The sequence below is a fragment of the Rhinatrema bivittatum genome, chromosome 17, assembly GCF_901001135.1.
Source record: "Rhinatrema bivittatum chromosome 17, aRhiBiv1.1, whole genome shotgun sequence".
Classification (NCBI taxonomy): Eukaryota; Metazoa; Chordata; class Amphibia; order Gymnophiona; family Rhinatrematidae; genus Rhinatrema; species Rhinatrema bivittatum.
Window position 1 is genome coordinate 3,445,280 of NC_042631.1, and position 21,884 is coordinate 3,467,163.

General features: G+C 45.7%; 1 protein-coding gene and 2 long non-coding RNA genes across 8 annotated transcripts in view; 1 reads left to right on the forward strand and 2 right to left on the reverse strand.

Moving 5' to 3' along the window:
* Window positions 1–3,910, reverse strand: part of HSD17B12 (hydroxysteroid 17-beta dehydrogenase 12) — a 120,796-nt gene extending 116,886 nt beyond the window's left edge. The window contains exon 1 of the mRNA XM_029583145.1: window positions 3,687–3,910. Coding sequence (XP_029439005.1) covers window positions 3,687–3,849 — 163 coding nt within the window. The 5' untranslated portion in view covers window positions 3,850–3,910. The remainder of the gene's footprint in view (window positions 1–3,686) is intronic.
* LOC115079525 overlaps window positions 3,904–21,884 on the forward strand; it is a 79,317-nt gene continuing 61,336 nt past the window's right edge. For 4 of the 6 annotated variants that reach the window (XR_003853308.1, XR_003853307.1, XR_003853311.1 and 1 more), the window contains exons 1-3: window positions 3,998–4,434; window positions 9,136–9,253; window positions 15,056–15,178. This is a non-coding gene — a long non-coding RNA (uncharacterized LOC115079525). Of the gene's footprint in view, window positions 4,435–8,784; window positions 8,993–9,135; window positions 9,254–15,055; window positions 15,179–21,884 lie in introns of those variants that run through there. The other 2 variants (XR_003853309.1, XR_003853310.1) reach the window with 2 other exon arrangements.
* LOC115079524 lies at window positions 14,975–21,222 on the reverse strand. Its single transcript, XR_003853305.1, has 2 exons — window positions 21,145–21,222; window positions 14,975–15,147 (listed from the first exon to the last, which is right to left on the reverse strand). It is a non-coding gene; the product is annotated as an uncharacterized LOC115079524 (long non-coding RNA).

Here is a 21,884-nt window from a genome sequence, read left to right on the forward strand (position 1 = left end):
GTGTGTTCTGCAGCTGCGATATATCCATACATACCCACACAGTGTGTTCTGCAGCTGCGATACCACACAGTGTATTCTGCAGCTGCGATATATCCATACATACCCACACAGTGTGTTCTGCAGCTGCGATATATCCATACATACCGACACAGTGTGTTCTGCAGCTGCGATATATCCATACATACCCACACAGTGTGTTCTGCAGCTGCGATATATCCATACATACCCACACAGTGTATTCTGCAGCTGCGATATCTGGAAGATCGGTTTCAGGACTTGCAAGGTGAACACAACAGAAGTCTGACCTTAAATAAGCAGGCAATCTTGTTCACTTTGACCTATAAGCATCAATGCAATCTACTTGGGACATTTTCTCATTATCACTGAGAAAAATATGAAGAGGAGTAAGGGAGTAAGGTGAAATTAGGATGTTCTAATGAAGTGAATTTAAGCAAAGCGACTCTCCTTGTACTTTTATATACACAGAATAACCAAAATGAAATTACAAAGAAATATGTGCAAACAGCTCTTATAGTCCACAAACACTCTTATGTTACCAACTATTTTTTGTTTTATCAAGTCATTTCATTTTAGAAGTCAGCCAACAGAGGATGCCACAGAGCACTGAATCAAAAAGCTTGCTCACTATCCTCATGAAAGCCATGACTGCAGTTCAATTTATCTAAAAATAATTTTTCATCAAGGTTTAAAATAACAGTCTAATATAGGCATGAAACTGACCCTGACCTCTACATTCTAACAAGAGGGAGACTGCCATGATAGGGAACACCACAGGTCTAAACACGGTCGTTCAGCACATCAGCACTACACATGCCAGTGCCTTCTGGCATTATGTACTTAGCTTAAAAAATAGTTTGTCTACTTTACTAACATGATGCTCTTAAATTTTTAATGTTACCATGGTCGTCTTTTTCAGAGGTTTCTCTGTTAAATGTTACGTCATGTACTGCAAACCAGTCATCTTTTCATCCTGACAACTTTTCTAATGCTATTTTGTACCGGTTTAAGCATATATATATAAGTTGGCAGATGAGTTTTGCATTCATGTTTGCTTGTAAAGACTGAAACACATGGATTCTTGATACCTTCCCATACTACTAATGGTAATGTTTTCAGTCCAAGTGCTAGGGTTTCCCCTCCATTATTTCTTACAGAACTGGGGTAAATAACTTTCATAGACAGGCTCATGCAGAAAGGTGCTCATAAATGCACATTTCTTTCAGCGGAAACGTTACTACCAATGCAGCAAGGAGCTATATGTGCACAAAATGAAAATTCAAGGATCTGTGGTCAGCTGAGCACCCTTGCTTGGAAATGGGAGATTTCAATTGAAGTCCCACATGAATCTTACAACAATGTGGGACTTCAATTGGTAATGCTATTTTAAACTTAATTAGTATGTGATTTTATCTTTTCTCATAACAGCTAATTTATTCATCTTTTCTCTTGTAGTTTAGCTATTACTATATTATCAAAAAGTTTTGTATTTCTGTATGAGCTCTGCTTTTGTAAACCATTGTGAAGGCTTGTCTGATGTAACAGTATATAAATAACAATAAACTAAACTAAAATCATCCTCTGCATCCAGAGTATACCTGCCAAATGCAGTGTACCCTGCTAGAGTAAGTGTAAGCATTCATGTAGTTTGTGTGGGACAAGAAAAGGGAGAAAAATGCTCCAAAAGCAATGTATCAACAGCAAAAATTAAAGCATCCACTGCTCTTGAGTGACACCATCGAATGTCACTCAATTGTATGACTCAGTGATTTAACAAAAAAATAATCCCAAAATCTATTATACATTGTATCAGACTGAAAGAAAAAGATCTTCACAAAGGAGACCAGGGTTCGAGTCCCGCTGTCACTCCTTGTGACCTTGGGCAAGCCACTTTACCCTCCATTGCCTCAGGTACAACCTTAGATTGTAAGCCCTCCGAGGACAGGGAAAATATCTACAGTACCTGAATGTAATCCGCTTTGAAGCACTGAAAAAAATAAAAGTGCAAAAAGCGGAATATAAACCTAAATAAATAAAATAGATAAAATAAAGGACAGGGCTGGACTGCAGATGTACTGTCTGAAACAAGATGAATTTGTTTCAATCACTCCAGCTATCTCCCTAAATCAGTGTGATGGAGATATCATACCTGTAGACACATGAGAGCTAGAAGATGCAGTACTGGAACTTGAGAGAAAGACCTCCAGAGTAGAGAAGTAGAGGAAAGCAAGACAACTACCATGATCTCTAGTGGCTGGGCAGCATCTCCAAGATGGGCAGGCAGAAGTTCCTGCCCCACACACACAGATGGGGTGATGAAGGTAGGAAGCGGTCTGGCCCCTTAGAATGGCCACAAAGGGGAAATCATGACCAGATTCAACCCAAAGACTTTCAGAAGGAGATGCTACACTGAGACCTGAGCAAGGAATGCAAAAGGTCTGTTTGTCAGAAGAACTTCTTTCAGAATTAAAGTCAGTCTTTCACAGTTGGTGTTGCAAAGGGGTTAAGACAACAGACCTTAAGTTTAGTAAAGCAGCCATGTGAGTTTGCAGCACAAAGAAGGGACACTGCAAGAAACACGACAAATGGGAGGGAAAGTAGTTCTACCTGGTATGTGACAGAAATGTTTAGTGAAGTTTGTAGAGAACTAAGCCATAAGGAAGCAAGATAACAGGTGAAGGGAGAATGTGTGGACAGATTGTTGGCCTCACAGTGAGTCAGGACTGGCACAGTTGCATGGAGCAGAATTCAGTGGGAAGTGTGGTATTACTGTAACCACACTGGTCTTTAACTGAACTGACCCTGAATTGGCCATGTCTATTTTCCTAATTTCTACAGTGTTTACATTTAAGGCTTCTACAGACACTACTTAGAAGAGTAAGTTTTAATGTGTTGTACAAGATTCAATCCAAATACGGAAAGATTTCACAATCAAATATCCAAAAGATTTCTATAATATATAATAAAGGGCAGATTCAGAATTAAAACCACCAGATTGGTTACCCATATGCAAAAATAGTATTATGAAGTTTGTTTTTTAATACCAAAGAAAATATTTTGATATTAAAGTGCAAACCATGAGTGATAGCTAATTCTCTCTAGTAAAGCAATTTTTCTTTTTAATCTTACACTGTTGGGGATACTATAGATCAGCACCCAGTTTATTACCCCCTCTTAAACAAAAACAATCTACTCCAAGGATTCTGGAGAGGCACCTTTTACATTTATTTCACCACCATTTATTTCTTGTCATGGTTTGACTTCTACTTGTGTTACACGTGTGCTGCAGGCAGGTTAACCCTGTCTTTTCTTCAAGTGGTTGATGTTTGCACCTGCCACAATCCCTGGGCGGCGGTTTCCCCTTATCTGACGCCCTCTGCAAGGCCAGGGTCTCTCTAGACTACCAGCTCTGCTCGCTTGACGTGAAAGCCTCCACGATTAAAGATAGGACTCGGATCCCAAGCAACTACAAGTTTCTTTACTTAAGGGTTAACTTCCCAAGGGATCAAAGAACTCAGAAATAAAGCATCTCCCAGTGCTTTCCCTGGGCCCGGCTGGAGATCCGGAAGGGGCCCTACCTCAGGGAACAGAGGCGTCAGCTGCCACCCCGCGGGCACCAGCTTCCCCCGCCCCCCGCCGCCGCCACAGAGTCGTGCGGAGGGACTCACCTGCCCATCTCCCGAGCCTCGGGCCCACCTGCGTGCCATCCCCCAGCACCCAGACCCGTATCCCGCTCAGCAAGCGGTAGCCGGCCCGCAGGCCGAGCCAGACGGAAGCCGCCACACCCAGGTACCAGAAGAGGCTGGCGGCCGGCGGCAGAGAGGCGGCCATCGCGAGCAGCCAGGGAACCCGGAAGGAAGCGCGGGACGCTCGCCGGCCCGCCCACCTCGCGCTCCGTCACTGGCCCGCTCCGCGCGTCACTCCAGACATCCACGCTCGTCTGATTGGGTGACCCTTGTCAGCGGCTGCCCATTCACCACGCGCTTTTTTTTTTTTTTTTTTTTTTTTAATAATGGCTCGCGCGTCCTATCCTCCTATTGGCTCAGCTGCTCCTCAAATCGTCAGCGTCCGAAGGAGTTTATCCCCCAACTTCCCGCTGCCGCCTGCCGGAGAAATCCAGGGTTTCCGCTCCGCCTTCTGCCTCTGCCGATTGGGTAAAACGTGTGTCCGTTAATGTACAGCTCCATCTCGATTGGTGGACGCGTGAAGCTGCTGTGGCTCCAGTAGAACGGGAAAGTGGAGGCGGGAAGTTTGGTTTGTTGTTGCTGTTCCCTTACTTCTTCGCAGTACAATAGAAATCAACGCTCCTTGGACACTTTGCGGAGTCTTTTTCTTAGTGCATGCTGTTCACTCGGTTTAGTGGACTAACCTGACATATTTGAGACTGGCTGTGGAAAAATGTGCTTCTTGCATAAGGTCAGTGCGAAGTGCATTAAACGAATCATGAGCAATGTTGTAAGTGCTTGCATGCTTTGATATCTTTGCTTGAATCAACGAGAGTGATTGCAGGTTACGTGAAAGGTCGCACTTAGATGCCTCTCCTAGCTGCATAGAGCAAGTGATGACAAATAATGCTCCAGCCACTCCTACCAATGAGGTGTTCAGGGCTGTAACTGCTGCTCCCTGTAGAAAATGTATCCCAGGTAACGTCAGTGCTTCATTTCCATCCAGGATGTGGTTAGTGCAGTTAGTACTGCTGGGTTTAAAAAAGATTTGGCCAAATTGCTGGAGGAGAAGTCTGTAAACTGCTGTTGATCAAGTTGACTTAGGGAATAGCCACTGTTTATTATTGACATTAGGAGCATGGGATTTATTTACTGTTTGAATATTTGCCAGGTATTTCTATCCTGGATTGGCCACTGTTGGAAACAGGATGCTGGGCTTCATGGACCCTCGGTCTCACCCAGTATGGCAATTTCTTATGTTCTTATCCTTTTTCTTTTTGCAGCCTTACAGGAGAGGTGGTTAATAAATCTGTAAATAAATATAACCTGTAGAACTGAACATAGTGGTGAGGCCTCACCAGTGATCTGTACAGGGATATTATTGCCTCCTTTTTCCTGCTGATTATGCCTCTCTATGCACCACAGCATCCCTCTGGCCCTAGTCTCTGCCTTGTCACATTATTTGCTATTTTCAGATGATCACACTAATACCCAGTGGTATCCTGGTCTGTGCCCATTAGTGTCTCGCCCCCTATCCTTAGGATTTATGCACATCAAATGTATAACTCTGCACTTGTTGGCACTGAATTTGAACTATCATATATTTGACTACTTCTCAAGCTTTCTTTAGATCATTTCTCATTCTGTCTATTCCTTCTGGTATGTCCACTTTGTTGCAGATCATAATATCTGCAAAATGACAACTTGTTCCATCTATCCCCTCCGCAAGAACACTCACAAAGGTATTGAACAGAACCAGCCTCTGAAGCCCTCCACTAATTACTTTTCTCTTATTTTGGGACTCCACATTTATTTATTTATTTTATTATTGTCACATATGCAACAAGTATTTTAATCTAAATTTTTAACATTATATAATCATCTAGTATCAGAGAAACAGAACAAGTATGATAGCGCAGTTTCATAGAAACATAGAAATTACGGTAGAAAAAGACCAATCGGCCCATCCAGTCTGCCCAGCAAGCTCCCACACTTACTTTCCCATACGTATCTGTTTCACCAACCACCAACTTCAGGGCTCTTGTTGGTAACTGTTTGATTCAAATTTCCTACCATTGATGCAAAGAGTAATGTTGGAGTTGCATCAAAGGCGAGCATAAAGCTTATGGTTAAGGGTTGTAACCACCGCATCAAGCAAGTTACCCCGATGCTTGTTTACCCAGATTGCACAGATCGATGCCTTGTTGGATGAAGTCTGAATGTAAATCCTGTTTTCCTCACTTCCCCCTACCGTTGAAGCAGATAGCAACGCTGTATATGCATTCGAGTGATGTATCAGGCTTAATTGGTTTAGGGTAGTAACTGCTGTAATAAGCAGCTACCCCCATGATTGTTTACCCAGATTGTGAAGTTCTGTCCTTGTTGGTTGTTGCCTGAATGTAAATCCTGTTTTCCACTTTTCCCCCTGCCATAGAAGCAGAGAGCAGCACTGTATATGTATTCAAAGTGATGTATCAGGCTTATTTGGTTTAGGGTAGTAACTGCCGTAATAGGCAAGCTAAAAGACAGGAAACGGAGAGTAGGATTAAATGGACAATTTTCTCAGTGGAAGGGAGTGGACAGTGGAGTGCCTCAGGGATCTGTATTGGGACCCTTACTTTTCAATATATATTTATTTATAAATGATCTGGAAAGAAATATGATGAGTGAGATCATCAAATTTGCAAATAAGACAAAATTGTTCAGAGTAGTTAAATCACAAGCAGATTGTGATAAATTGCAGGAAGACATTGTGAGACTGGAAAATTGGGCATCCAAATGGCAGATGAAATTTAATGTGGATAAGTGCAAGGTGATGCATATAGGGAAAAATAACCCATGCTATAATTACACAATGTTGGGTTCCATATTAGGAGCTACAACCCAAGAAAGAGATCTAGGTGTCATAGTGGATAACACATTGAAATCGTCGGCTCAGTGTGCTGTGGCAGTCAAAAAAGCAAACAGAATGTTGGGAATTATTAGAAAGGGAATGATGAATAAAACGGAAAATGTCATAATGCCTCTGTATCGCTCCATGGTGAGACCGCACCTTGAATACTGTGTACAATTCTGGTCGCCGCATCTCAAAAAAGATATAATTGCGATGGAGAAGGTACAGAGAAGGGCGACCAAAATGATAAGGGGAATGGAACAGCTCCCCTATGAGGAAAGGCTGAAGAGGTTAGGACTTTTCAGCTTGGAGAAGAGACGACTGAGGGGGGATATGATAGAGGTGTTTAAAATCATGAGAGGTCTAGAATGGGTAAATGTGAATCGGTTATTTACTCTTTTGGATAGTAGAAAGACTAGGGGGCACTCCATGAAGTTAGCATGGGGCACATTTAAAACTAATCGGAGAAAGTTCTTTTTTACTCAACGCACAATTAAACTCTGGAATTTGTTGCCAGAGAATGTGGTTAGTGCAGTTAGTATAGCTGTGTTTAAAAAAGGATTGGATAAGTTCTTGGAGGAGAAGTCCATTACCTGCTATTAAGTTCACTTAGGGGCGGATTTTAAAAGCCCTGCACGCGTAAATCCTTCTGGATTTACGCGCGCAGGGCCCTCGCCTGCCAGCGCGCATAAAGCCCCGGGACGCCGTAAGTCCCGGGGCTTTCGAAGAGGGGCGGGAGGGGGCGTGTCCGGGGCGTTTCGGGGGCGTGCCGTGGCGTTTCGGGGGCTGGCCCGGGGGCGTGGTGCCGGCCCGGGGGCGTGGTCGAGGCCTCCGGACCAGCCCCCGGGACCGGAACAAGAGCGGGGCTTTCAGCAGGTGTAACTTTGCTGACAAAGGTGGGGGGGGGGTTTTAGATAAGGTGGGGGGAGGGTGAAGGAAAGTTCCTCCGAGGCCGCTCCAAAATCGCAGCGGCCTCGGAGGGAACAGGCAGCGCCGCTGGGCTCGGCGCGCGCAGGTTGCACAAATGTGCACCCCCTTGCGCACGCCGACCCCGGATTTTATAAGATACGTGCGGCTACGCACGAATCTTATAAAATCCAGCGTACATTTGTTCGCGCCTGGTGCACGAACAAAAGTACGCAATCGCGTATTTTTTTAAGATCTACCCCTTAGAGAATAGCCACTGCCATTAGCAATGGTTACATGGAATAGACTTAGTTTTTGGGTACTTGCCAGGTTCTTATGGCCTGGATTGGCCACTGTTGGAAACAGGATGCTGGGCTTGATGGACCCTTGGTCTGACCCAGCATGGCAATTTCTTATGTTTGAGAACCAGATAGGTTTCATTTTTATTTTGCTTTTCTTTACTTTTCTGACATATCAATTAGTTGCCTTAGTAATTGCTCCTTTTAGTTTGGTCCATTGTTGTTCCACATCTCTCTCGTTCTGCCATCCTTCTAGTTCTTCCAGATACTTCCCCATTTCATCAAAGTTCGTGTTTTGGAACTGCAAAACTCAGGTCTTCGCGTTACATCTCTGTATCCTATTAGTGATATGAAACCATACCGTTTGATGATCCCTGGTGCTGAGGTGGGCACCCACCCGGATATTAGAGACATTATCTCCATTGGTGAGCACTAAATCGAGTACAGCTCCCTCCCTCGTGGGTTCCATTACCATTTGTTTGAACATAGCCCCTTTCATCCAGGCCCTAAGGTTTGCATGTATTGCTTACACAGCTGCAGGTTTTAGATTTAAGTTATCACCTCTCAAGGTAAGTTACAATTCAACTACCATAGATAGGTATCTACCCTAGAGATGGTTTATAATCTGAAGCAATAGAGGGCAAAATGACTTGCCCTAGACCATCAGTGTGAGAAGTGGGATTTCAACCTTGGCTTCCCTCAACCTCCACCTAAGAACATGCCACTCTTCTGCAGGTAAATCAGTTACTGTGTTCTCAGCCAGTATATATTCCACTGCCATCTAACAACTGGAGCCAACATCTGCATGCTAAACTGAATTCATAGCACCCCTTATTCATCTGTCAGCATTAAACACAAATGCACTATGATCTCAGTATGTTTGGGCTTTTGCCCAATGACCACTGACAACATAATGGATTCATGTGTATGTGATTCCAGAATCTGCACTTTCATTTTCAGCAGTGATTCCATTACTTTTATCACAACAAGGAGAAGCCTAACATCCTGTAGTTTTCAGCCTACTCCTTACATCCACTTTTGTGAAGGAGAACCACCTCTGGCTGTCTCTAGTCCTCCGTATGTCTGATTTCTAAAGAAGCATTGCAAAGGTCAATCGGCGGGATTGCCAGGACTTCTCTTCGATGTATTTCATCCAGCCCCATTGTTCTAACTACCTTTAGTTTACTTAGCACCTGGCAGTCTTCTGAAAAGTATATAAGCTTTACTTCACTTCCCATCCTATCTGTGTCCTTTTTCTCTGCTCCTACTCCTGGCCTTTCCTCTGTGAACAGAAATATTTATTAAGTAATTCCACTTTTTCCTCCTCATCCCATACATATTTTCCCCCAAATAGCCCTGCGGCAGTGACCTCACTTTCCATCCAGATGCTGGCAGGAGAAAGACCCGCATGGCAGTGTGGTTAAATGAAGTCTCCCCCTCGCCAGCAGTCAGAAGAGCCACGCAGCAGCACGGTAAGTAAATAAAGAAGACCCGAGGGCAAAGCACTGGCAATGAGGGAGAGGGAGGGAAGGAAGGGAAGGGAGGTCTTGTGAATGGGAGAAAATGCCCCTCACCATTCCCCCTTCTCCCACTTTCACAGGGGGCAGGTGGTAGAGTTCCTGGGCATGGTTGCCAGCTTATCCCTGACACTGCTGCCATTCCTCGGAGAAGGCTGACTTCTGCCTCCCATCTTCCCCACCGTTTCAGATCACTTGAAGGGCCAGATCCAAGGGACTCCCCCACCCGCCCCTTGGCCCTCTCAGTTATTTGACCTTCTCCACGCCTCGGGATAGGGGAGCACCAGAAGATTTCCTTGAGCCACCGCTGGGCCTCTGTGCTGGCTCGGCTGTGCTCTTATGGGAGGGCCTGCGAGCAGAAGTGGTGGAGGTCATCAGTGTGATGAATTTGGACAGGCTTTGTGTTGAAGTGGAATGCGGTAGTAATGGGACCGGAGGGAAAGGTCAGGTAGAAGACATGGGGGGAATTGGAGCTGATGTAGAATTGCAAACAGGAGTTTGTATGAATGGCTGAATTTCAATTGGACAGACTGAATCTGCCACCATTTACTATTTAAGGAATGGTACTTTAAGAACATAAGAACCTGCCATACTGGGTCAGACCAAGGGTCCATCAAGCCCAGCATCCTGTGTCCAACAGTGGCCAATCCAGGCCATAAGAACCTGGAATATTGGGTTTGTTTGTTTTTTGTGACCAATATATATAAATATAGGCACAATTGGTTGAAGAACCTGTCAAAAATGAGTGGGGTAAAAGGGATGCAAACTGCTCCCCGTCTCCTCCCCCATGCATCCATCCCGCCTGGTCCTGTAGCAGCGTCTGCTCTGCTCTGCCTGAGCAGGCCTGGCCTCCCTGTGAGCTTCGCTGCGCCGGTCTTCCATAGTCGCGTGTGGCCAGCAGGACTCGGCCTCCTTGCTGGCAAGCGGGGCCCATGCTTCCTGCCAGCTTTGTGACTCGCTGCTATGTCTTTGTCAGCTCTTGTGGAGTCCACCCTACTGCTGGCAAAGCCCGAGTTCTCGCACCGATGATGATCCCATGTCAGTATGTGTGGAGGGAGGGGCAGTTTGCAGAGAATCAGTGGTTGGACCCGCCTGCTTGCTGCTTAACCAGACAGGCCTGTGCGTGCACACGTAGGGGCATATAATTGTTCGTGGGGGCAGGGGAATTCTCTGAGGACAAGCAGGATGTGGAAAACATGTTAAAGTTTCTGGAAACCGAGCATGCCCTATACCATGCGTCCACACGGGGCCCGTCTTCAGTATCTTCCTTTCCGTGGAACTGTAAGCCTCGCCATCTGATTGAGCTCACTTTGGTTGTTTCTGGCCTAGTGGAAAACTTATTTTTTTCATTGCAATTGTTTTGTGGTTTTTGATATCGTTCCATCGGTAGGTCCCTCTCGGTACCTCCCCAAAGTGTCCTTGTCAGGGTTTTCGGCGTTTCTGGTAAGTTTCCTTTCGTGATTGATTTTCCCCCCATGGCAACGGTGCTTGCTGGCAGCAATGGCCCTGGAGCCAGTGCTGCTGTCATCCTACTGCTGCTGGAGAAGCTCAATGTGCTCATTGGTGCATTACTGACCCTGCTGGTGCTAGTTCCTGGGATGGTACCGGTGCCCAGTAGGGCACTGAGGCCTCCTCCTACTGATAAAGTAGGCGTTGCTGGTTCCTCCGAGGAGGAAGCTCCAGCAAAGTCAGCAGAGATGCCAAGGCCTGTAGTCCCCTGTCCAGTTCTACCAGTGCCTGCACCTCTGGACGAAGGCCAAGCACCTAGGGCCCCATCCCCTATAGCATACAGTGAGGATGAGGGTCCCTATGACCCCTGGGTGGTGATCCGATGGAGTCCTCAGAGGGCTCTGATGCTCTCACGTCAGACTCTTCTCCTCCAGATAATAGAAGGAAGTCCCCGCCTGAGGACTTAACCTTCACAGGAGGACATCCCGTTCAGCTTTTCACAGATGAGGATGCCAGGCACAAAATGCTTGCGATCCTCCATTTCGTGGAGCCTCCTAAGGAGATTGTGGTTATCCGGGTACATGAGATCCTTAAGGAGTTGCTGCTGAGGATGGGACTATCCTCTCCCTCCCAGTGCCTCCTGTTAAGAAGGTGGACTGGGTCTACCTTATCCAGAAGGCTGCCGGATTCGATAAGCTTCAGTTGCCTCACCAGTCTGTCGTGGTCACATCTCAGACCCATTCCTCATTGCCGCAGAGCGATGGACGCTCTTGGGAGGAAGGTGTTCCAAGGTGCCATGCTTATTATCCGCTTCGCTGCTTACCAGATCTACATGAGCCACTTGCGAGACATCTGGAAGCAGGTGCAGGAGGTGACTGAGCAGCTGCTTCAACAGCAGCAAGACATCCTCATATTGCTGGTGCAAAAGGGCCTGGAGTGCAGAGAACATGAAGTCCATGCGACCTATGATGTTTTTGAGATGGCATCAAGAGTCTCTGCAGTGGAAATCGGCGCCCGCAGAATGGCATGGTTGCAGGCCTTGGATCTCCAACCAGAGGTAAAGGAACGACTCGCTGACGTACTGTGTACTAGAGAGAATCTCTTCTGAGATGGGGTGAGGGATGCTGTGGGACCACCATGAGACTCTGCCAGTACTCTGGATCCATCCTCCTCATCCAGGAAGCCATCAAGACTGGGGCTAAAGAACTCTTTCTGCCTCCTCACTTCCGTCAATGCCATCAGGGTTCCCGCAGCCGTCCCAGGCAGCAGAGAGCCCCAAAGCACCAGCTGGCGACTCAGTCAGCTCTAGGGACAGGGATTTGAGTGGGTCATAAGGAGTGTAAGCCACTTGCCTGTACCCAAGATGATGGACCCTCCGGTCAGGGGCAGGCTGCGGTTCTTTGTGAACCAGTGGCCCAGTGTAACTTAGAACCAGTGAAGTTCTTTCCGCACATTCACATCTCATTATTGTCTGAATAGGGATGGCTAATGCAACAATAGTTTAGTTTTGGCCATTCTGTCCTTTGGAAGCTTTTTGTTGTGTAGAACCCAACTCTCCTGTCTAGGGCCCGTTGTTTGGGTTCAGGCTGTCTCCCCCTCGTGCCCGTTATCAGCTGGTTAGGTGTCTGTTGGTCCCCTGTTTTGTTGGGGAGCAGCCTGTAGCTAGGGATTCATCCATGTGTGAGGACCGCCATCCTGCTTGTCCTCATAGAAAGCAGAGTTGCTTACCTGTAACAGGTGTTCTCCAAGGACAGCAGGATGTTAGTCCTCACTAAACCTGCCCGCCGCCCTGCAGAGTTGGGTGTCTCCTATGTTTTTATTTTAATCGTAATTCTATGTTATGAGACTGAAGAGAGACTCCGCGTGGATGCGTGGTATAGGGCATACCTAGTCCAAGTTCTAGAAAGCTTGACATAAGTTTTCCGCATCGGGGCTCCATCTGATGATGTCGCCCATGTGTGAGGACTAACCTCCTGCTGTCCTTGGAGAACAGTTGTTACAGGTAAGCAACTCTGCTATACATGCTCTGCCCGTACTGTCCCTCCCTCCACGTTACATGTAAGCCACATATGGCAGCACTAAGTCAAGCAAGCATCACTCGAATACAACACACAACTGCCTTTTTATAGGTAGGGAGGGATGCCTGGCTACCCTGTGCACTGAGCATCATGACAAGCTCTTATGTTTCTGTAGCTCTCGAGCCTCCTCCGTGTGACGTCAGCAGCGTTCTGGTATAAGTGACCTCTAAAGAGGAAGTGACTCCCATCATGCCCAACCTGAATGGACTTGGCTAGAACCAGGGAAACTGGTGCTTTCTGTCACTTATGTTTCACCAATTTATTTTTATGACTTCCTTGCTCATCTCATTTTACTTTGTCTGATATTTTCCTTTCTCTTTTTCTCCCAGAGAATCCTATCTGCTCTTTATAACACTGTTTCAAACATCTTCTGCTTTAGCTTGAAGCGTCTTTATCCTTCTGGTCACCGGCCCTCTTTCTCCGTCCCTCCCGGTGGTGGTTTCAGGCGTCTTCTCTCCCTCACCGAGGCTCTCGCTCTGCAACGCTGCACTTCTGCTTTTATGCAGGGCCACGAAGCCTCCCGGGAAGTGGTTCTGGAGGGCAGGGCCTGCTTGAAATGCATTCACGGCACCGGACAGCAGGCACTTTGGGCGGGAGGCGGGGCATGGGTGGCACTGGAGGGGGTGAGTGCTTTCACGGGTGGAGGGAAACTCAGCACGGGCTTTGGTCTATTGTGGCCTTGAAACACCGCATCTGCAGCGCTGGAACAGTTTTTTTTAATCTGCCTGATATTAGGGTAAATATCAGTTTAAACCGAAAGTCACTTTTAGAAAAATCCATGAATTTATGGGTGAAAATCAGTTTAAACTGAAAACAAAGGACCCTACAGAGCCTCCGTGCTCCTTGCCAGAATCGGTGACGCGTCGCTGACCTGCATGTACGTACGTGGGATATCGTTCCTGCTCCATCTGTGCTGGTGCATTTTCTTGGCATGAAACCCCCTGGACTGTTCTAGAACTTCGTTTTACTTATTCTTTCTCTGGCCTGGCCGTTTCCTCCATCTCAATCTGAATTTTCCTTCCTCGGGCTGAGGCAGCAGGAAGCTTCGTTTGCAGGTTCCCAGAATGTTTCCCCCCTATGGTTATAAATGCACCTGGATAAGCCACGGCAGTGGTCACAGACTGCGGCCCCCTCTGGAATCCAGTGCACTGCCAGTGGGTGCCTTCCCTGGCCTCTCCCCCACCTCCAATGGACTTCAAACGCTGTTCTGCAACATCCCCAGTCCCGGCTGGGTCCAGGATTTCTGCACAGCAGTACACAGCATTGTTGCTGAGCATCCCAGAGTCCTCGAGTGTTAATTTTGACTTTTTGCATTTTGGGAATATTAATAGAAGCAGAGTCAATGGTTTTTATGAAAAGAGTGTTCTTGTTCAAACTCTGTAAAGTGGTCATGGAACATGGACGATCCCCTGAAAATGTAATGTGCAACATGTCCAGCTGATTAGTCACCACTGTATCTCATTTTTTTGGGTTTGTTTGTTTTTTCTGAACCTTTCAACACCACTAGCACTTAAAGTCCTATATTGTGCAAGTAATAACACCATTTTCACAACTGTAGATGTGGAAGTGTGTTAACGCTGGTGAATAAAGCCCTTGCTACAGTATCTCACCACCCATGGGTTATAGCAGGAGATCTGTGGATCATCACCTCACGTCCCGCTGCCTCAGTTGCCCATTTACACTGTAAGCCGAGGACTCGTTTTACCTTAATTAGTTGTAAGGTGCCCTTGTTTAGAGCTCTCTATAAATGCCAAAATATTATTAGTATCATCTTATTATACCAGGGCCTAACAAATCTAAGGTGCCAGCTCAGCACAGCATCCCAAACCTTTTCATGGCACCCTGATGCCGCTATCACTGAGAGCCATGTGGTGCCAACAGGAAGCAGCGGCCAGAAGGTGAGCAGAAGGGGTAATTACCTGGGCAGTGAGACTGCTGTGCTGGATACCACAGAAAGTTACTGTATTTCTTTGATCTATGCCACATGATTTGACTTTGTGCTCATCCGTATTTCTTGTGCATGTTTGACCCCTTTCCTGCTGTGCATTACTTTAGAATATGCTTTGGTCATGAAGATAAAAGGCAGTGGCGCCTGATATTTTCAGAAATACTTGTTTTTCAAAACCAGGAAGTCCAGAAAGAAAAGGAAAACATTACATGGGAATTTATTGAGGCTTCCTCAATGGCTCAGTTTGCTAACATTTTAGGCCCGTGTCTCCTTTGGTTGCAGTTGGAATCGCAGGGCCCTCGGACAGAGTTGCTGGTGCTCCTTTCTTGGACAAAGAACCCCCACAGTCTGCTCGCTGAGATGGGTCCGAAAACCTGAAAGAGAGAGAGACCACATCAACTCCTGGTAAACAGTGCTTGGCATTATTCAAACCCACTTAGTAAAGGGAACAGAATTAATTTTAAAAACTGCTGTGGTAAATTGGGACATTTTAGTAAACCTTACAAGGTGCCACAGTAACATCATAGAGGGTCACACTTTCCACAAATAGATTGCAGGAAAATTTCCTGTTTTAATCTCGGCCTCCTTACAACTTCCTGCACTAGCGTTCCTAGAGTCCAGTGTATCAATGTATATGGTCCTTACATTTGCAAACACAAGTGTGTGTGTGTGTGTGTGTGTGTGTGTGTAAAACGCAGTCAGTGCATGTAAGCTAGGAATTTGTGTGCTAAGTACTTTTAACATGCATGCTTTGGGTTTTGCGTCTTTACGCAGAAAAAAACTTGTTAATGAGGTAATGAGATGCAAAATTATGTAAAACAGCTCTTTACCTATTAGCACAGTGATGAGTAGGTGGACTGTTTCGCAGACATATTGGGGTGACCTATCAGAAAAGTTCTAGGAAATATGCAGTCTTCCTGCATCAGCAATTTTCAGGCATTCCTCATTTGTGCTAATCTGCCCTAAGTTGTAAGGCCCACTGAATTCCTGTTTGGATGAAAGCTGACCAGTCCTTGAATGGTAAGTAGAAGGAGATGGTTTTGGATACAGATCTAGCTCTGGTATCTTATTAGCTGTGATACTAATTCATTTTGCATTCTGTCTTGTGGGGGTTTACGTATTGGGACTGTTCTAAAGACATGGCTGAGTGTGGTGTTACGTGTGCTCATCTCACTGGGATGGTAGAGAAACGGTGGGGTGACCTGCATGGAGCAGCACTTACAGCCTTAGGAGCGCAGTCACTAAGCCAGAAAACCAATGCCCAACGTTCAGTACTTTTTTTTTTTACATCCTGCAGTAAATTATCGTATCGCATGTTAAAATCTTTTTTCGCTAATGTTTAACTAAACAGAAGCAACTTATACTGTTGAGGGTGGTTTTCCATGTTCCACAGTATAATATCCCGCATTAACACTTGAAATATCGCCGATTTTAGGGAAAAATAACCACAACTCAGAAGTTATTTGGGTAAAGACGAGCAACATCGCACAAAAATCAAAATGTGTTCCTGGCTCACCTGCCAAAATACTTTCCTAGCAGCTCCTGGCAAATTGTTTGGCTACTATAGTTGCTTGTGGCCCCACTGGCAGAGGCATGGAGCCGGGGGAAGGGGCAGACATCCACAGCAGGAGGTGGATGGGGGAACTGGGGCAGGAGGTGGAGGGTTTCTCAACATGGAGGTGTTACCAGGCCTGGCAGCTGTGGCTACTTTGTGCTCATACCACATTGCTTGGCCTTTCTGAGGAGCAGACGATCAGGAGGTAGTGGTTGAGCTCTCGGGCCATCACATGTCGCAGCTAAGGTCCCACACCATTCCACATTTGGTTAAATGCTTGAGCGCCTTACATTTCCCGGCTTCTGGCTCCTTCCATGCAACTATCGGGGGAGGGGCATGTCACAAACAAGGCTTCTTAGCTCCTTGCACCATGTGCTCTAAGTCTTGCAATTCCATATTCGTGATCACATCAGGTTTCCCCTCATAGAAGCAAGAGCTGCAAACTTTGAAAACAGATTTCTATGCTGTTGCATAGTTCCCTAATGTTTTGGGTGGGGCACACATGTGGCTCTCATTCCACCCTGTGAGGGGGGAGAGTTGTACCACAATCACAAGCTTTTCCACTCTCTCTGAATGCACGGGTTGTGTTAATGAACACATGCACATCCTCAATGAGGTGGCGAGGTTCCCAGGGGCCACTCGTAATGTTTATATTCCATGGCGCTTGGCTGTTTGTCAGAAGATGTTACACGGCTACTGGCTAAGACCCTTTAACACACATTTCCTTGAGTGGTCTTTTTAAGGCTTTCTGGCATATGGCTGGAGGAACAGTTAAAGTTTTGATCTGATCATCTATAACTTATCTGCATCTCCTTCACTGCCTAAGCCACATTCAGATAAAAGCTGGGAAAGGTGGTGTGGATGTGAGGCCTTTGTGCTGCAGCACAGTTGACGCAGTCTCGTAAGTGAACCTACGAGGTCTACGCCAACAGTTGGCAAATGTGCCCTGTAGCGGGACAGACTGGAGTTTCACCTATGCCAGCTATCTCCTCCCGCAGGTTGGTAGCTGGCAAGTCTTAGGCGGGTCCCTAAGGCGATGGCTAGAGATGGAGTCCAATGGCCTGCTGAGGTCAGGGCAGGGAGCTGAGACAGACCAAGGTTGAGGCAAGTGGCAGCCACTCATGATCAGGTGCAGGTAAGAGGTCAAGATCGGTCTAAGAAGAGGCAAAGACACTGGACAAGACGGCAGGACAAGGCAAGGCTGGAGGGACGGGGCAGGAATCAGGAACTTGAAGCAACCCATACTGCAAGTCAAGAAACATTACAGAGGGGAGGGGCGGCTGCGAGGCCTTCACTTATATAAGCCAGGAGACTGTCGTCACCTGGAGGCGCTGCTCGGGGATTCCCGCCACTGGGCCCATACTATGTGCACACGTGTGTGTGTGCGTGCGCCCGCAGCCTGGCCGGATTGGTGGTGACAGTGGTGTTCTGCCATTGCCAACGGGTGGCGCTTAGCAGTGTCGTGCAGCAGAAGGGGTGAGTGCGGCAGCTCATGGAGCCATCCTGTGAGCCCCCAGACCCAAGGCTTCTGGCTTGGGCTCTTGTAGCTTCCTGGGGAATCCACTGTGGAAGTCCGATCTGAGTTGGCTGCCATGACTTTTCCTCGGGTCCATCCTTTTTCTGGAACTGGTTTCGGACCTTTCGAGAATCCAAAATCTCCAGGACCTCAAATCTGAACATGGTCTTCGGTGGCAAGTTTGATGTTCCAGAGGGGGTGATCTGCCTGGCCAAGAGAGGACCACAGGGTTCACCAGAGAGCCTTGGATCTGTGAGGATGCTTGTGAGCCATGGGACCCATTTGTCACTCATTGGGGAATGGACCCATGAAGCGAGGCACAAACTGTACAGACGGCAGCTTCAAGTTCTGAGCCACACCAGGCTTCCTGGATGAAGATGAGGTTTTGGGCGACGCTTCTTGTCTGCGTGTTTTTGTTTTGAAACATTCTGCTGCTTGCTAGAGGAGATGATGTGCACCGCTTGGACGTTCGGCCTCCGAAAGGCGCAGACTTTGCGCATGCGGTGTTGTCTGCACTGCGGGCAGTCTCCCGCCCTGTTCAGGAGTAGCGGAAGGAGAAATTATTACTTTCCTGATAATTTCCTTTCCTCTAAGGAGGGCAGGCTAATCCACAACCCGCCCTCCGCTGCCTATTTGCTTTTAGCTCGTCCCTTCTTGCCTGCAATGCCCGCAGTTATTCTGTTCGCTCATTGAAGAACTGGTAAGTGACATAACCAGCTCCTGAGATTAGTGAATGTTAATGCCTTTGACTGAGCTCTGTGTTCCCGATTGGGAAACAACATGACTGGCTGTCTACTAATTGTTTTTGCATAACCAGTTTGGCTTTTCCAGAGAGTACTGGCAGGCTGATTTCTGAGCGGGGCTATAGGTCTGGGTCGGCAGCTTTTACTTCATCGCCATCTGCTGGTAGAGGTGCGAAACCCACTAGTATGGATTAGCCTGCTCTCCTTAGAGGAAAGGAAATTATCAGATAAGTAGGAATTTCGTCATTTGCTCTCAAAATATGGCCAGCTGAATTTGAACATGACACTTTTATATATAATATGCTTAGCCTTGGTGGAGTCTATTAGGACCATTGACGATGGTCAGCGTGCTTGCGCAAGCTGAGAGATGTTTTTGCGTGGGCTAGAGGCAAGATGCTGAAACGAGAGGAAGATGCTGAAACGAGAGGAAGGGAAGCAGCAGGGCGGGTAGATGGGAAAGGAGAAACACTTCAGAGGTGGGAGAGAATGCTGGGGTCTCCCTTTCAGTGGTTGTCAGCTAGTAATATGTTACTGGTAGATTTGCATTTCATATTGAGCTATTTATCTTGTCTCTCAAAATACAGAATATATTAGAAACATAGCAACCCTTCTGAGGTTCCAAGCATCAATACATTTCACCAATCAGAAAATCCTGACTGAAGGCATCAAAGTTTTAAATACATAAACTCAAATAATTACAAGCGGCAGCATATATGCACTCACATAGCCATGCGTAGATCTAAGATAGTATTTTATAACCCATGTGTGGTATCTTGGTGATAGCGGCTTGGGAAACAGCCAGAAGGAATAGTAAAGCAGACTTTGGCTGTTTTCTTTAATGTGCAATTTATTTACAATGCAAGAAAATTCAAACAAGTGCAGGTCACCTTAAGTTCAAGTAGCACATAGATATTTGCCTAGAATGGGCTCCTGTCTGCTCCCCAGGACCTCTCTAATCCTTCTAGGCCCCGGCTTCTTGTACATGGTGAGGGGCTCTTCCCTTCACCCAGGATCCCTTGTGGGTCTAGTTCTTAAGGAAGCCTGGCCGAGGCAGCTGTGCCTGGTCCCTGGTCTGAGGGAGTTTCCTATAGACTCCCTCAAACCATGCAAATCTATGCTTATGGGCAAATATATATTTACTTTGATCTGGTTTTTTCAGGCAATTCAAAGTGGATTACAGTCAAGTACTGTAAGTATTTCCCTGTCCCCCGTGGGCTCGCAATCTAAACTTTACGCAATGCATTGAACACACACATTTTTCCTACCTACATTAAAAAAAAAAATATATATATATGGGCATAAATCGGCATATTTTAAAACATGCGCACGTAATTGAAATTAACCAGTTTACCAATTCCTTCACCAGTTTGCCCAGTCCCCCTCCAGGTCATCGAGACCATCCTGAGTTCCCCCCAGACCTCCCACCCAGCCAACAGTACTCAATAAAGAAATATGCAAGATAATTAGTATTTGTGAAATTATGCAAGAAAGCTGCCAAATCAAGGTGTATGTTGGCCCCTCCCCAGAATATCCTTAGACCGCCCCTTTTTATATGTGCGCGCAAAACCTAAAGTATGTGAATACTTTTGTGATTACGCAAGTACAGACTGCGTACATGTATAGATGCTAATCCTTATGCACACAGCTCTTTGATAATTGTCTCTATTTTTTCTTGTTTTATTGCAAGCAGGGAATATTTGACTACAGTTTGGTAATAAAAGGTATCAGAATTTATAGAAAGATAAATAGATAATTTAACCTTAACACAAAAACCCCACAAAATCTGACCATAGTTTAAAAAAAACCTGCTGTTTTGCTCTGTCCATTGAAAAGTACACCTTTGGCCCCTATTTGTCTCAGCAGACTATAAATTACATATGCATGACTTCAAACTGAAAGCCACTAAAATGACAATTGTATAACCCAGCACAAAATACACACAATCTAAAATGCCTCTTATATCAGCTGCCCAGTTATGTCTTGAATGTAACAAACTTACACCCTTCCGATTTTTTTTGTTCCTGATTGTTACCACTGAGTTATTTATAGACAATGCAGCTCCAGTGCTGACAATTTCTGGGAAATTCAGAAGCCCAGCATCTTGAGACCCTTTTACAGTCTCTTTCTGTGGTCTATTTTTGGATCTTATTGTATGGATGAATAACCACTGCCATCATGACACACAGTGCACCTGAACATCATCACAGCCCGCTACTGAAAACCACATAGCTGCAGTGTTACTGCCTTTCCACTAAAACATACCGGGGTATTAATAAAGTGATATTTTAACCAGCTATGGCAAACAGGTTCTCCCCCCCTTCCCCCTAGTATTTTTAACCATGCTATGAACATCGTGCAAGAAACATGCCAGCTTCCACTTAAAAGAATTCCCTCTATGTGTCTGCCAGACTCCATCACAACAGTTTTCCAGCCCCTGAAAGCACAGTGATAGCCTGAGACATTACATATTTAGGCCTAATTTTTCCATTTTTCTATGCAGAAAATAGTTGGTTTTTTTCTCTCTATATAGAGCAAAAAAAAAAAGAACAAAGATTACCTTCCTGCAGGCAGCCATTACAGGAAACCAGGCAGACAGAGGGAATTTTACCACAACTCCCATGATTCTTTGCGCCTGCAACACCCATGCTCCCCAGCTCTGACTTTCTGTTAACTCTTTAACTGGCCTCAGCCAACTTTACACTATGAAAAATATATTATCTTCCATCATTAACAGAACATGCCAGGGCCAAGCCGTTTACATAGAAAAGATAGATATTTATGGTTCCTCTAGTTTTGATTTGTGCAAAAATCCCTGATCATTTTAGAGCACTATAGTATTATTAATGCTTCACCATCACAAGCCTTGCAGCTCTAACCTGCAGATATTTATAATGTTTTCATTTATCCTTTACATTTAGTAAATAAAAATATGGATATTATTTCAAAGGGGGGAGGGGTTTTCTGCTATTATTTAATTCTGTTCTTTTCTATCATAAATTAGTAACAGCATGTGCAAAATAGCTCCTTGTATAAACTGAGGATTATTTATTTTTGCATTGCAAAAATAATACATTCTTCTAATCAAATTAAAACAAACATAAAAATCTCACATGTAACTAGATCAAAATTCATTCTACCAGGCAGCACACATGTGTTTAATTATTATACAACAAGCTGAATTCTGTAATTTTTACCTCTTTTTCTTATAAGATAGACAGCAATTTAGTCTTCAAGAGATGTTTAGCTCATTCTCTTAATAAATACCATTAAAACAATCTAGAAAATTATCTCGCTACC